Source organism: Pseudorasbora parva, chromosome 10 (assembly GCF_024679245.1).
Source record: "Pseudorasbora parva isolate DD20220531a chromosome 10, ASM2467924v1, whole genome shotgun sequence".
NCBI classification, from domain to species: Eukaryota; Metazoa; Chordata; class Actinopteri; order Cypriniformes; family Gobionidae; genus Pseudorasbora; species Pseudorasbora parva.
In genome coordinates this window covers 41,420,245-41,435,985 of record NC_090181.1, presented here as the reverse complement: position 1 = coordinate 41,435,985, position 15,741 = coordinate 41,420,245, and the positions used below count along the sequence as shown (strand labels likewise).

General features: G+C 38.2%; 1 protein-coding gene across 1 annotated transcript in view; it reads left to right on the top strand.

The window, feature by feature from the left end:
* The window catches only part of kiz (kizuna centrosomal protein), a 49,115-nt gene extending 40,637 nt beyond the window's left edge, over positions 1-8,478 (top strand). The window contains exons 14-15 of the mRNA XM_067456162.1: positions 6,886-6,929; positions 8,096-8,478. Of these exons, the coding sequence (XP_067312263.1) occupies positions 6,886-6,929; positions 8,096-8,199 (148 nt within the window). The 3' untranslated portion in view covers positions 8,200-8,478. The remainder of the gene's footprint in view (positions 1-6,885; positions 6,930-8,095) is intronic.
* The last annotated feature ends 7,263 nt before the right edge of the window (positions 8,479-15,741 follow it).

Below are 15,741 nucleotides of genomic sequence, written 5' to 3'. Positions count from 1 at the left end.
GTATGCAAGACATGTTTCAGCTGTCTCATGCCTTATGTCAAGACGCTCTTGAACAACAGAACAACTCGCTTGGGCTAAAGACAAAAAAGTACTGGACTACTGTTGAGTGGTCCAAAGTTAGGTTCTCTGACAAGTAAATTTTGCATTTCCTTTTAAAATTAGGGTCCCAGAGTCTGTAGGAAGAGAGGAGAGGCACACAATCCACGTTGCTTGAGGTCCAGTGTAAAGTTTCCTCAGTCAGTGATGTTTTGGGGTGCCATGTCATCTGCTGGTGTTGGTCCACTGTGTTTTCTGAGGTCCAAGGTCAACGCAGCCGTATACCAGGAAGTTTTAGAGCACTTCATGCTTCTTGCTGCTGACCAACTTTATGGAGATGCAGATTTCATTTTCCAACAGGACTTGGCACCTGCACACCGTGCCAAAGCAACCAGTAACTGGTTTAAAGGAGTACTTCAGCACTGGAAAGATTAATCTGTATTTAAAATGGGTCATTAATGTAGAAGAAATGTTAAATATTTTTTTTAATTTGGTGCTTTCTAGACTGAGAAAAGACAGAAAATGTATTTTTGTCTCATGGGGATTAAAGACAACAATTCCCAGAATGCTTTGCTGTCCTACGAAGCCACTCCCAAAGGCACCGCTACTAGATACTGAATCACTGATCACTTTCCCACCGCAACTGCGATCATCTTCATAAAATCAGTTCAGTTAAAGAACATGTGTTCAATATGTGATTTAGCCGCTGAGGGAGTCTCACAGCCAAAACGCTGCAGGAGTCACATTGACAGTCATGAATGAGCTCGTGATGAAAGCTGAGGTAAACGCAACGACACTCGCGCCATAGATTCACAGCGCATGTTCAGTCTGCTGCGTTTTCAGTTCATGCCTTTGAAAGCTTAACTTTCATAGGAATTAGTTTGAGAAGTTGAAAGACTTACTTTGCTCTACTGGCCGCAATGTTTAAACATGAATGTCTGAGGCTGCAGCTGCGAGCTGAGTGCTATGTGATCTCCCATCCCCCCCGCGAGTACAAAACATGCAGAAATGGCTCCCTCTGCTGGCTGTAGTCTTTAGCCTCTGGCCAACAATTCCTCAGAGGGCGCAAATTGACGATATTTGCTTCATGGGAGGAATTTTTCCAGAAATAAAATGCATAAATCTCTTGTCTCAGGGGGATATGACGGGGGGGAAGCACAATCATTCGAATATACTCTGGGGTTTCTACTGATACAAAGCCATATGCTAATCGCTGAAGTAACCCTTTAAGGAACATGGTATCCCTGTTTTTGATTGGCCAGCAAACTCGCCTTGCTGCAGTAATTCAGGCAAAAGGAGCCCCAACTAAGTATTGAGTGCTGTACATGCTCATATTTTTCATGTTCATATTTTTGAGTTGGCCAAGATTTATAAAAAAATCCTTTCTTTGTATTGGTGGTTTAGTAATATTCAAATTTTCTAAAATACTGATTTTGGAATTTTCCTTAGTTGTCAGTTATAATTATCAAGATTTAAACATTTGAAATTTATCAGTCAGTGTGTAATGAATGAATCTAATATACAAGTTTCACTTTTTGAATGGAATTAGTGAATTAAATTAACTTTTTTTATTATATTCTAATTATTACCAGTGTGTGTGTGTGTGTGTGTGTGTGTGTGTGTGTGTGTGTGTGTGTGTGTGTGTGTGTGTGTGTGTGTGTGTGTGTGTGTGTATGTATGTATATATATACTTCAAGGGATAGTTCACCCAAAAATAAAAATACTGTCATTAATTCCTCACCCTCATGTCATTCCAAACCCATAAGACCTCCGTTCAGAACACAAATGAAGATATTTTTGATTAAATCTGAAAGCTCTCTGTGCCTCAATTGACAGCTAAACAACTAATACTTTCAAGGTCCAGAAAGTGACTCCAGTGGTTCAACCTTAATGTTATGAAGTGACGAGAATACTTTTTGTGCACAAAAAAAAAAAAAATTTAACAGCTTTATTCAACAATTTCATTCTAACCAGTGTCAGTCTTCTACACTGTTTAGGCATGGAAGCAACTACGGTCTTTTAAAAAAGTACAAAATGACACAAAATGAAAATAGTGGCATGTTGGGGTTTACGCAAACAACAGTTACCATGGTGAAAACACAATAGTGCCATGAACTGTTACTGAAACATGGAAACTCCCGATAAATAGAATGACCATCATACCTGAATGCAAAATCTTCCAAACTAACACACAACATACCAGCTGCTTGATTTATTGGTACTTTATTTGAATTTTTTTGACTTAATTATCAGCGTGACTACGACGTTGTATGCTCGTAATTATTTAGCTCTTTGTATATAGTGAAGTGATGTACAGCAAGCGCCGCCACATTTGCGTGTGCAATTGAAGAGTGTACGCTATGAGCACAGTATAACACCTGACAGGACTTTTTATTTCTTAACAAGCTACAGAAATAATATTAGAATAATATCACTGACATACAGCCTGAAACATATGACTGCAAATACTGAATCGGGACAACACCTTTTTCTCAAGCTCTCTTTACTTAAAGGGTTATTTCACGCAAAAATGTTCCTCGTGTCATTCCAAACCCAAGACCTTCATTCATCTTTGGAATTCAAATTAGGATATTTTTGATGACCGGAATTTAATGACCACTTTTAAAGGCCAGAAAGGCAGTAAAGATCGTTAAAATAGTCCATGTGACTCCAGTGATTCAACCTTAATTTCATGAAGCGACGAGAATACGTTTTGTGCGCAAAAACAAACAAAGATAACGACTTGATTCAACAATTTTCGTTTTAGCCTTTGCCAGTCTCCTAATTTTTAAATCCAGTGCAGCTCCTGTGTCATCATCACATGCATGTGTCGTGGTGCTCAGCATCGTGAACAGCATCGGCTGCTGTAGAACTGGAGGGCGATGCAAAGTTGCGTAAACTGCAAAGGAGACGGGCACAGGCTAGAATGAAATTCCATTATATGGAATAAAGTCATAATTTTTGTTTGTTTTTGCACACAAAAAGTTCTCATCGCTTCATAAAATTAAGTTTGAACCACTGGGCCACATGACTATTTGAATGATGTTTTCACTACCTTTCTGGACCTTGAAAGTGGTCATTAAATTGCTGTCTATGGAGGGGTCAGACAGCTCTTGGATTTCATCAAAAATATCTTCATTTGTGTTCTGAAGATGAACAAAGTTTCTTACTGGTTTGGAACACGATGATGGTGAGAGTAATTAGTGATTTAGAATAGATTAGAATATTTGGGGTGAAATAACCCTTTAAAGGGGGGGTGAAACACTCAGTTTCAGTCAATCTCATGTCAATCTTGAGTACCTATAGAGTAGTATTGCATCCTTCATATCTCCGAAAAGTCTTTAGTTTTATCATATTTATAAAAGAAATATAGGCTGTACCGAGTCTTTCCGGAAAAAACCGAGCACCTGGAGGCGTATCGTGTGGGCGGAGCTAAAGAATGACAAGCGCGCAAAGCGGTGACGTCATCAAGCGTGGAGAAACCCATCTATCTCAGCTAATACAGATAATGATCCACAATCAAATCTGAGGGAGAAATAAATTGAACAGGAGAAATGGCAACAGCAGGACGTCCGTCTCTGTGGTATGTAAGTTACTGTATTTAATGGCCTCTCCACATTTCTGTGTGTTTACTCGCAGAGTATGAGGACATGATTCGGTTTATGGACTATTGTATGCGACTAGACCTTAGAAGTAGCAAGCAGAACGGTTTTTCACGTCAGAGTCAGACTAGTGTAACGTTATACAGAGAACAACAATGGAGTAACCGTTAGCGCATTTGAATGACGAAGCACGCGATCGTGTCGTTTACTGATGTTTACTCACGCGACGGTAGCCAATAGCAGAGACATTTGAAGCAGTTTAAGTTAACTCACCGTCGAAGCTTTATCGCTGGGTCCGCTCCGTCAGAAACACACTTCTTTGGTATGATTTGGTAAAGTCCTGTGACAGCAGTGGCGTGTAAATCCATTTTGAGACGCAACTGAAACGATGTTGTGAAGCTTCCCGTCATTTCTGCGTTCAAATCGGTTCAAATGCAGCGCTGCCTTCCCGGAATGCTGTGCTGAAGAGTTGAAGTCGCTCGACGTCACCCATAGGAATAAAGTGGAGCGCGGCGCCGTTCACGGACGACTGGATCTGCAGCTGAGAGACTGTTTACAGTGTGCTCTAGTCACGCGCGCGCGCACCCTACCGGGAGAAGAGCCCGTACGGGCCATACAAGGACCTTCCGCTCTTATTAACGTCAAATAGACCCATACTCGAAAAAAACTCGCCGAAACTTGTGAGAAACCGGAAGGAGTATTTTTGACACAGAAATACTCCATCAAACGTCCAACATTAGTTTTTGAAACTTTGTCTATGTTTAGGATGGGAAGCCAAGTCTTTAACAGTGTAAAAAGCTCAGTATGCATGAAACAGCATTTCACCCCCCCTTTAACTGCTTCTGAGAGAAGAATCAACAGTTTTCACATGTGTTACCAGCAGCCATATGACCCTGTAGTCCAAGACTAGTTGCCCACTGAAGCTAAGCAGGGTTAAGGCTGTTCAATACCTGGATGGGAGACCCCATCCAGGTACTGACCAGTGATGTGGACACTGTACTGAGCAAGCACCATCCTTTAGATGAGACGTTAAACTGTGGTCCTGACTCTCTGTGGTCATTAAAAATCCCTCGATGTCCTTTGAAAAAAAGAGTAGGGGTCCTGGCCAAAATTGCACGTTGGCTTCATAAATCCATCTTCTCTCCTCCAATCACCTGGTGTGTGGTGAGCGTTCTGGCGCAATATGGCTGCCATTGCATCATCCAGGTGGATGCTGCACATTGGGGATGGTTGAGGAGATTCCTCACTTCTATATGCAAAGTGCTAGCCTGACAAGCCAGACCCACATCAAGATGATTGGTCTGGAAACTCACCGACAGCTCAATCCGAGGGGCGGGATTAACGGTTGTCTTTCAAACTCCCTAGTTTGAGAAGCTAGCTGACAAAACTGATTAAACTTTCGCCATATCCATGTCGGCAAAACTGAACACATCTTCCCTTCTTCAGAATGACTTCAGTGCCGTTCTTTGTTCTTTTCTCAGAGAAAAGCTTTAACTCCAAGTCTTCCAGTCGCGGCCAAAGCCGATTTGAAAGACCGCCGTTTGGCAGTTTCTTTATTTTCAAGTAGCACATCACGCAACTCTGCCGTCATTATGTTAAGCCCGCCCACCGACTCTATACAAGATGTGATTGGCCAGACCAGAGTTTGGTTTTTATAGCTCAGAAGTGTATTGAGAGTTGCTAGACGACACTCGCGGCAGATTAGATTTCCTGCCGCTAGGGTGCGTCTAGATTTCTAGGCTAGCAACCCGCTGTATAAATGTAACAAATTATTATTATTATTATTATTTATTATGTCTTTCAAAATATCACATCGGGGAAAAAAATTATTTCTTTGACTGCTGCAACTCCTCTACCCACCAGATGAGAAACACTGCAAAAAAAAATATTATTCTGCGCTTAAACATGTCTAATGCTCATCGTGTGTGTGTTTTGAATGTGCTACCAATACGCTCAATGCAACACAAATACCACATTGCCAAGCTCATGTGTCTATCATATTTAAAAAAAGATTGTGAACAAGAGAATGATTTCTGCTGCATTGTTGTGCTATGCAAGATTGCTCCCTAAATAGTCCGTTTCATCACCTTTCTTGGGTTTTGCGTCTCCTCCAGTCATCAAAGTAACCTTCACGCTTCTGTAAAAAGAATTCAGCTGCCAGTATCTGTTTCAGAAAGGTTTTTCATGGGTTTACGCCAGTCATGTCCCTTGACCCTGGGACTGAATACATCTCTGTGGTACTTTTTGTATTTGTCAACTGTAACTTGGATACTCTGTCTTTCATAAGTTTGGCGTTGTATTCTTATTGAGCCAAAGGTGATTTATGTAACTTGTTCGTTCTGACTCTGACTCATAGTATCTGCATACATGCATCAATAGAGATCCTGAAATGTTGCGCCTTGTACAGAGATGTTTTGGAAACAAAAAAGCTAAGCTGAATTATGTGTGAGCAAACCTAATTGAGTTCAACTTACTGCTTTACTTTTCTTTTGGTCAGTGTCAAGGTTGAGGGTACATGACTGAATTTGCTGTCAGGTCAGCGGGCCACACGTGAATACACATGCAGTCGCTGTTTTAGCTATTCATCCAAATCCATCAAAGGGAAACCAAATATTCCTACCCTTACTCCCAGAATCCTTTAAAGTACATCGATGTGAAAACAAAATCAATGATATGGATATATGAAGACGTGGAGGGCGAGGATGAGGGTGAGGATGAAGACGTCATTGTTGAGGTCTGAATAGCCCTGTGCTGATGTAAATGAAGAAGGAAGCCTGTATGAAAAGTAGCGCGAGCTTTTGCATATGCATCAATGCAGATCAAAGGCTTGTCAGGGGTCATGCATTTACATAGAGATATCAGTGATGCTATGGGAACCCGGCAACCCGGCGCTCAGTCCACTTATGAATAGAGAGCCCTGACCGGGTCCTTCAGTGCCATTAGAAAAGAAGTCAAGGAAGTTTATTTGGCCGATCGCCCCATCTGAGAACGGGCTTAGATGGGAAATGATGTTCTTCAGGGTTTGGTTAAAGACAATGTTTTGGTAAGAGAAGATTGCTTCATGGTCCATGCTGTTGTCTGGTGTGGCTGAACTGATTCTTAAAAAAAATTGTAATAAAGTGTTACCTCAAACGTTGAAATTTTAATTGTATTTATGTGTTTTCATTTTGTAAACTAAAATGTTGTTCATAATTACAGTAAGCCAGAAAATATGTAGTCTCACAATCTTGTTTTTCATTTCTCACAGGAAGAGTGCCAAAAGTAAAGCTTTCTCTGCTGTCCAGTCAAAGGGTAAGGCCACTGTACAAATGACTGAAATGTGTTAAAAACATGTGCAGCTGTTGTACTCATTTACTTATTAGATTTACCGCACTGCTTACATTTTACACTTACACTACCAGGCAAAGGTTTGGAATAATCATGCTTCCCATGGCTGCATTTATTTGATCAAAACTACAGTAAAAACTAAAAGAAAAAGAAAAGCATTTTTAAGAACTGTTTCCTATTTGAATGTATATTAAATTGTATTTTATTCCTGTGATGCAAAGATGAATTGAGCATCACTCCAGTCTTCAGTGTCACATGATCCTTCAGAAATCATTCTAATTTGCTGATTTGCTGCTCTGTTATCAATTATTTTGGTGCTCAGTTTTTAATGGTTTGAAAACGTTTGCCACTTAATATTGTTGTGGAAACCATGAGACAATTTTTATTTTTATTTTATTATTCTTTGGTAAATGTTTGATATTTGAAATATATCAATATATATCAATATATATATATATATATATATATATATATATATATATATATATATATATATATATATATATATATTTTTTTTTTTTTTTTTTTTTTTATTTATTTTTTTTTTCTTTTTTTTTTTTTTTTTTTTTCTTACATGTCTTTACTGTCACTTTTGTTCAGTTTAATGCATCCTTGCTGAATAAAAGTTTTTTTCAAAGAAAACTTTTGAATGCTAGTGTATCATGGTTTCCAAAAAAAACATTATGCAGCAAAGCATTGATAATAATAAAAAATATTTCTTTAACGTCAAATCATCATATTAGAAGGATTTTTGAAAGATCATGTGACATTGAAGAGTAATGATGCTGAAAATTCAGCTTTGATCGCAGGAATACATTCAAATAGAAAATACATTTTTTAATCAAAATAACTTTTCACAATATTAAAGTTTTACTTTATGATCAAATAAATATAGCCTTCGTGAGCATAAGAGACTCATTTCAAAAGAAAATCGTAATTATTTTAAGATTTGGCCAGTATGTTCTCATGTGTTTAGTTTAGTTTGGTGTTTAGTTTTTTTTTTTTTTTTTTTTTTGCCCCAGTGTCTTTGGAATATTTTTACTTTTTGTTGCAGATCACGCAAATGCATTACATCCCCCTTACTGCAACGGAGTGTTAATGGTGTGTGTTATATATATTTTTGATTGCAGCATTTTGGGGAGAATCAGACGACAGCAATTCTGAGATCGAAATGGCCTTGCGTCCTCAGTCCCGCAACACCAGCAGCCATGACTTTGATGATTTTTATGATTGATGTTTCTTTTTTTCAGAGTTCACACCGTCACATTTTTTTCCCCACTGAGCAGTTAATACGTTTGAAAGAGATGCTTTTATGCGATCGCAAAACAAACAGAAATCTTCACCGAGGAATGAGTGCGACATTCCGTGAAAACAAAAAAGAGCCATCCACTTTATTGTGGCCAAAGACTGTGGAGGGTTTTCAAAACATGTTGGTGTTAACCCTGCTTGAATCTCTTTAGCTGAACAACACTTGGACCTGGTTGAAATAGATTAAACTTGGTTTTTAAAGTGATTCCTTTGCACTGTGTTGAATATTACGCATTTTAGATGCTGCAGGTATCTGGCGCTGAGTTGGAGTGGAATGCTCTGAGTCAACTCCTATGAAAAGCCAGTGCACAATGGCCACTCTGCATGCTGCTAAAACACCTTTGAACTCCCTCAAGTACCCATGGCCCATTTAGGAGGACAAAATGCGTTGTGCTCATCTCAATATAGAAACAAATGCTCTCTGTATTTGCGCTGGTTTTCGTCAGCTGAACGCGACAGCGTCTCCCCGACTCTTTTACGCCGACGATATGCTCTGAGCGAAGCCCACTTCAGTTTTTAAAATGTGCTATTATTCATTTTCACACTGAATTCTCCAGTAGCTTTTTTAAACCCGTTGCATCACAGAAATAGACATTACTGTACAAAAATATGAGACGTGCTTGCTTCGATTCATTGTTAAAAGTTTTTCTTTTTAATATACCCCTCTAATGGTTATTTTTAGACTCAGAATGACAGTTAAAATTACGGATAATTATGATTAGGCATCGAAAAGAGCACTGATCAAACACAGCAATATCATTACAGTAATAACAGTTATTTTTCCAAAACAGCCAATCAGGGATAACGACTGTAACCCTTTTTCTAATGGAGCTGAAAATAACATTACATGCTAAAATTGCCGTGCACGGATTTCCAGATCTGTTTCCCCAGCCATCAATAATCTACATCGCCCGTGACTGGGGATTGTCAATTTTGTCTGTGACTCCAAGTTCATGTGGTTTCATCATTGTGCCGGTATATTTAACATGCACACAGGCATGTTATCCTGTAATGATACAAAACCTGCAGCATTCTATCCATCAGTATGATTCCATTAGTTAGCTTTTAAGTAAGTTTATGAGGCCGAACCTGCTAGAGTAGGACTCCACACTCATTAGCCGTAATGGCTGCAGCCAGCCTTGACCCCCACGCGTCAAAACGCGCCTGCATAATTTGGAGATTGCTAAAAAGCTCCCCTCACATAATATCTGTGTTAAGGATCATGTCAACAGATACTTGTGTGATGGAGGAAGCCGTGTGCGAGAGTTACACTATGCCGGCCCGTAACGACGCGATAAACACTTTTTAAAAGAACTGTCTTCCGACCGTCATCACACGGACAGGGTAAAGGAGAAAAAAAAGTCGATCCTGGTATGTGACTTGCAAATGATGTCACATCAAAACAGAGTGTTTTGATTCAAAATGGGCCATGCCCAGATTTCTTTTGCAAAGATGTGTGTACTAAGCCGCTTTTATAAGCATGCATGAAGGTCTCCCAGCAGGGAAGGTCATTAAAGCATTCAGAGACATTCTCAATTGAAATGATCTGTCTGAATCTAATGGCTTATTGTGCCTGATTTCAAAGCTCAGTTTTGAAAATCCATTCGTTTAATGAATGAGTCAAGTCTGCATGTTTAAGTCGTTTCCTAATTTACCAAGAAAGCCTGTTATTGTCTAGCTCTTGTCCATGGTGTATGTGTCTGACAATGTCACTCCACAAAACTGCCGCCTTTGGCAGAATGCCAAAATATATGAGTAGCCTAATATATTTTTTTACTTGTTTGAATTTGTATGATTTTATTATTAATGATTGTATTATTATTATTAACAATTACAAAACTAATTAGTAACTCTTTATTTTAGTGTCCTTGTTACATGTACTTACTGTAATAATAACAGTGAATTATTAATAATTACATGCAACTAACCCTTAGTAAGTACATGTTAATATTAATAGTACTCAGTACTTTAATGTATAATTACACTAGCAAGAACACCTTAAACAATTCTTAGCTTAATTATAACAACAAAACATTTAGGTGTGTGTGTGTGTGTGTGTGTGTGTGTGTGTGTGTGTGTGTGTGTGTGTGTGTGTGTGTGTGTGTGTGTGTGTGTGTGTGTGTGTGTGTGTGTGTGTGTGTGTGTGTGTGTGTGTGTGTGTGTGTGTGTGTGTGTGTGTGTGTGTGTGTGTGTGTGTGTGTGTGTGTGTACAGTAGTAAGATTAGAAGGTTACACTTAATTTCAAGGTGTTGTTAGTACAGTTTAGTTCTGAGTAATATTAAATAACATGTACTTATTATAGGGTTAGCTGCATGTAATTATGCATAGTTACTGCTATTTCGGTAACACTTTATTTCACAGTGTACTTGTTACATATGTTACATGTACTTAGAAACAGTAAATTATGCATCATTTCATGCAACTAACCCTCAACCAAACCATAACCCTATAGTAAGTACATGTAGTTAATTATTATTACTTAGTACTATATAATTACACTGTAACAATGACACCATCAAATAATGTGTAACGGCTATTTCTATATACATGTAGTACATGTAACAAGAACACTAGGGGCGGGGGGTGTCTTTGTTACACTGTAATTATGCATGTAAGTATTGAGTAATATTAAGTATCTACATGTACTAGGGTTATGGTAGAATTAGGGTTTGGTTTAGAGTTAGATGTATGTAATTATGCATATTACTATTACTACATGTAACATAACAAGGACACTGCAAAATAAAGTGTTGCCATAAAGGGTTAGAGTTATGATTGTATTTAATAATAAAAACATATTATTAATAATATAATCAATTAAATCATAAATTCAATTTCTAATTATAATAAAATATGGGATTATATATTTCATCACTGCCATAGAATGCAGTTTTGTGGAGTATCATTGTCTCACACACACCATGCAAGACACTATAGCTAGATAATAACAGGCTTTCTTAATAAAATACTTAAACATGTAGATTTGATTCATTCATTAAATGAATGGCTTTTCCAAACTGAGCTTTGAAATCAGGTACCATACGGCATTCGATTCAGACTAACGTGTACTTAGAGTGTACATAAATAAGAAAGTACTGGTTAATATAAGGTTACTACATGGGTTAAGGTTAGGTTTAGGGGTAGGATCAGGTCTTTTTATACCTCGTTATTACCCAGTTATTGTAACAACTATAATAAGCACACAGGGAAGTGCTGTCATTTAGACACTGCTGAACTCTAACAAAAACGTATTTTATCACTAAATATTAACATGATTTTGGGTCAAGGTCTGTTATCATACTGTTCTGCTAATTTACAATTGTAAACTGTCAGCATGTTCAACTGGAGCCTTTTTAAGTGGCTAAATTGTCAGCATCACTGGGCACCTAAGCTAAACTTGTATTCTGCCGATGAAGAATACATTATGCAGCAAAGGCCAGACATGTCTGTTTTTGTTTTTGGAACAATCTCAGACAATAAAAGAAAGGAAGACCTAGATGAAAGCAAGTAGGGAAGTTAAACACTCTCATTAACAATGATATGCCAGCATTGTGCTAATTTGCATATTGCATGTTTGTGTAATTTATTCACGCTTATTCGACAAGTTGAAGTTTCAAGTGTGTCCCTTCCACTCTCCCCCTATCCACTTTTATTTTTATCAGGGAATAATGATTTAAAACAAGGTCATTTGATCTTCTGTTTCAATAGACCTTAATGAAATATTCATTTACTCGCCTGTGGTTTCTCTGACAGTGTTTCTGAGGATGTTCAGTGAAGACACAAAGGCCGAGCTTTTCATCATTCAAACCCATGTTTCACATTTTGATTCATACAGATATAGATAATTAAACCTTCTTTTACTTAGAAACATACAGTGTATCTAACATAGGTGTCTAAGCAAAAGCCATTTTATAATATGCAAATAGGATTTGTGGGTTGGGGGAATGTGGGCTGCACATAATATTGAATATTTTTCTTAGGATTGTAAAGACTAAATGTACTGTATAAGTACTGCTGTAGTGTGTTGTGTCTGTTCTAATACATCTAATACATGAACAATAATTATTGCAATATGAATGTCGTGATCTCAATGAAATCACTGTGTACAGCAGTTAGATTTTTTTGGACCATGTTGCATATTGTGGCATGTTTCTGCAGAGGAAATATCAATCTGTCAGCCATTTCCCAATGTACAGGTCCTTTTATGCAGCTTATTGAGCAAATGTTTTCCTGAAAAGTGTCATTCAACGCATTTAAAGTGTATATTGTTCACTAAGTCTGCATTACCTTGGCATTGACATAGTATCAAGTTTGAGCATTCCAAAAATATATTTAAATATTTATCGCATCTTTGTATTATTTTTTATTTTTTTACTACTTTGGAACTACTACTTTTACTACTTTCTTTTTTCGCAAGAGGAACATTTCAAAATCTTTTGTATAAAAAGCCACACTGATCATGCTTGAAACAACTTTGTTCATTCAAAATCTGCTTTTGTGCTTTGTGTGTGTGTGTGTGTGTGTGTGTGTGTGTGTGTGTGTGTGTGTGTGTGTGTGTGTGTGTGTGTGTGTGTGTGTGTGTGTGTGTGTGTGTGTGTACACATTTCATTTCACAATACAAGAGGCATATTTTAAATTACCCTTAGAGGTGCAGAATGAAAAATGTCACAGTGCTGTAATGCAGGGGTAAAATCTACCGAGCAATCTTAACTTTTGCAGGTCTAAATGTTTCTCTTTTCTTGTGGTATACGACATACTTTCCAGAATTGTATATGTTTGCTTTGTGTCCTTTTAGTGAGTTTTTTCTCACTATAGTCCCCTTTATCTTGCTCACTGGGGTTGTAAGGCAGTATTATGAACGCAGTACATAAGCTGCGTACATACATTTATTGTAAAAGTTGCTGATACAAATAATTTTTAATTGAAAATGTTCTTCTTCAGGTTTATACATCCAACATTAAAGGGTTCGTTCACCCAACAATGAAAATTCTGTCATTAATTATTCACCCTCATGTCGTTTGACACCCGTAAGACCTCCGTTCATCTTCAGAACACAAATGAAGATATTTCTGTTGAAATCCGATGGCTCAGAAAGGCCTTCATTGACACCAATGTCATTTCCTCTCTCAAGACCCATAAAGGCACTAAAGACGTCGTTACAAAGCCCATCTCACTACAGTGGCTCTACAATCATTTTATGAAGCAACGAGAATAGTTTTTGTGCGCAAAAACAACAACTAAATAACGACTTGTATATTGATGGCCGATTTCAAAACACTTCTTCCTTCTAACACTTCAACGCTTCGGAGCTTAATGAATCAGCGTATCGATTCATGATTCGGTCAAACTGCTGAAATCACGTGACCCAGTCTGCGCAGTAATGATCTCGGACCGGAGTTGCGCAGTTGATAGCAGGAAGTAGAGGCGCGATATCAAAAACCCATCTACACTCTCACAGATTTTGTCACTTTTACTATTTGTCTAACAGTTTAAATGTTTTTCCATACATAAAAATATATAGATGGATTTTTGGAAAGGGGTCACTCATAAAAGATTCATCATTTGAGTGTCCTTGGTGTAACCCCTTCTGTTCGGACCGGAACTCGAACCTGGGTCCGCCGGCATGAGAGTCGGGCGCTCTAACAAGGAGGCTAAAGGCTGCAAACTCTAGCGTCAGTCGCTAGAGCGTCTCTTGAGGTCAGAGGAGTGAGGTTTACTCGCACAGCAACTACTACTAGCTGGCCTCCGTTACATTGGCATCATAAAGTTTAAAATCATAAAGTTTGAAAACCCCTGCTGTAATGTCATGGGTTAAGCACTATATTACATAAGCAAACTGACATAAATTATGAAATGCAATTTTAAATAATGCAATGTCCTTCACAGCCTGCAGCCTACATGTTATCTTGATCGAATGTTCTTCCAGTGTAACTTAATTGGTAGGCTACTGCATCAGACTTTTGGGTGAGTTTTAGTCATTTTTCAACCTTTGTTTATGATATAGCATTCTGTGAAATCTTCTTCTGAGGGTATTCCAGAAAGCAAGGCTCACTTACCATCACACATACCTTGAACTCCTAGGTGAGTTGCTTTGGCTACTTAAACATACCCGTAATGTTACCTCCGTTTCTGGAACCAAAAGTTGAGGTTATCCGTTTACTTACTTTTAAACATACCCAGGTATGTCGCATAACCTGCTTTTTGTAATACACTGCATTCACACAAACAAACACATTTTGAATTTGCATTGTAAACAGTTATATTATAGCGGTTATAAATACTGCATACCTGCAAACTTGTCGCTTTTCGGCGACAATCGCCGTTTTCTTGGTCAATTGGGTCATTTACGTGAATCGCGTAGAACCGAAGAGGTTTTTTTTTTGTGGGGTGGGGGGGGTCTACAGTTCTGTAGACTAGACATGCGAAACACTATTGGATAATTCTTATAACTGACATTTCTCTGGGCCAATCGGAATCTTAGCTCACTTGCGTCAGAATCTTGAAGCACACAGTGTCAACTGATCTCGCCATTGAATAAGATGCCTGGCAATCGAGATACCACGCGAGTCTGACGGATGGAAGTAAGCAAGCTTAGTGTTCAATTCAAGCATGGGCGTAGATTACGGGACATGTCCCCTGCACTTTTAATAAAGTGTACTTTCATCCTCCGCACGTTTACTGGGTCTCCTCTATCCTAGTCGACCTGCTCCGAGCGGGATATGAATCGCCGTTACCTGCGCGAGGGCGGGCAAGTTAACAGGGACGCTAAAGAGAGCTTTCTCTACCTCGATTGCGCGCTTCTTGAGGTCACAATCAATACATAAATACATGATAAATACATCAAGATTAAGCGACATTTTAACATTCAAGATATTCATTCATTAGCGAACATGATGTACATCAGAATATTATTTCATTGTATTACGTTTTTTACTGCATTTTTAATTAAATAAATGCTATATATATATATATATATATATATACACTCCCCCCCCCCTTGCTCTGAGGAGTTTGCAGGTCTGATACTGTAATATTATAAAATGTACTCATATTTTTTAAACAAGAAATTGAAATAATGCACACAAAATAATCAAACCCGTTTAAAATGTATAGATCTACCAACCAATTTGTTGATCAATCTTGAAAATCAGACTAAATAATAATGGGGGATACATGGCCTTTCTGACCAACTTGTTGGTGACCAAAAGGAAAATGCCTTGCCTATGACGCTATGAGCAAAAACATTCATATGAGGCAACAGTAAGCTGTAATGCTAGAAGACGTCAAGCCACAAGATGAGCTGTATAGAGGAGAACATATAGCATTGCAGGCAGAGGAACTCTCAGCATCACTCAAGACCATTGGGCCCTTCCATCTAATGCACAAAATCAAATTATAATTAACCACATTTAAGTTGGAGCAGCAAGTCCCTCCTTATAGGTTTCCTGTGATCTCTGCCTCTTTTTTC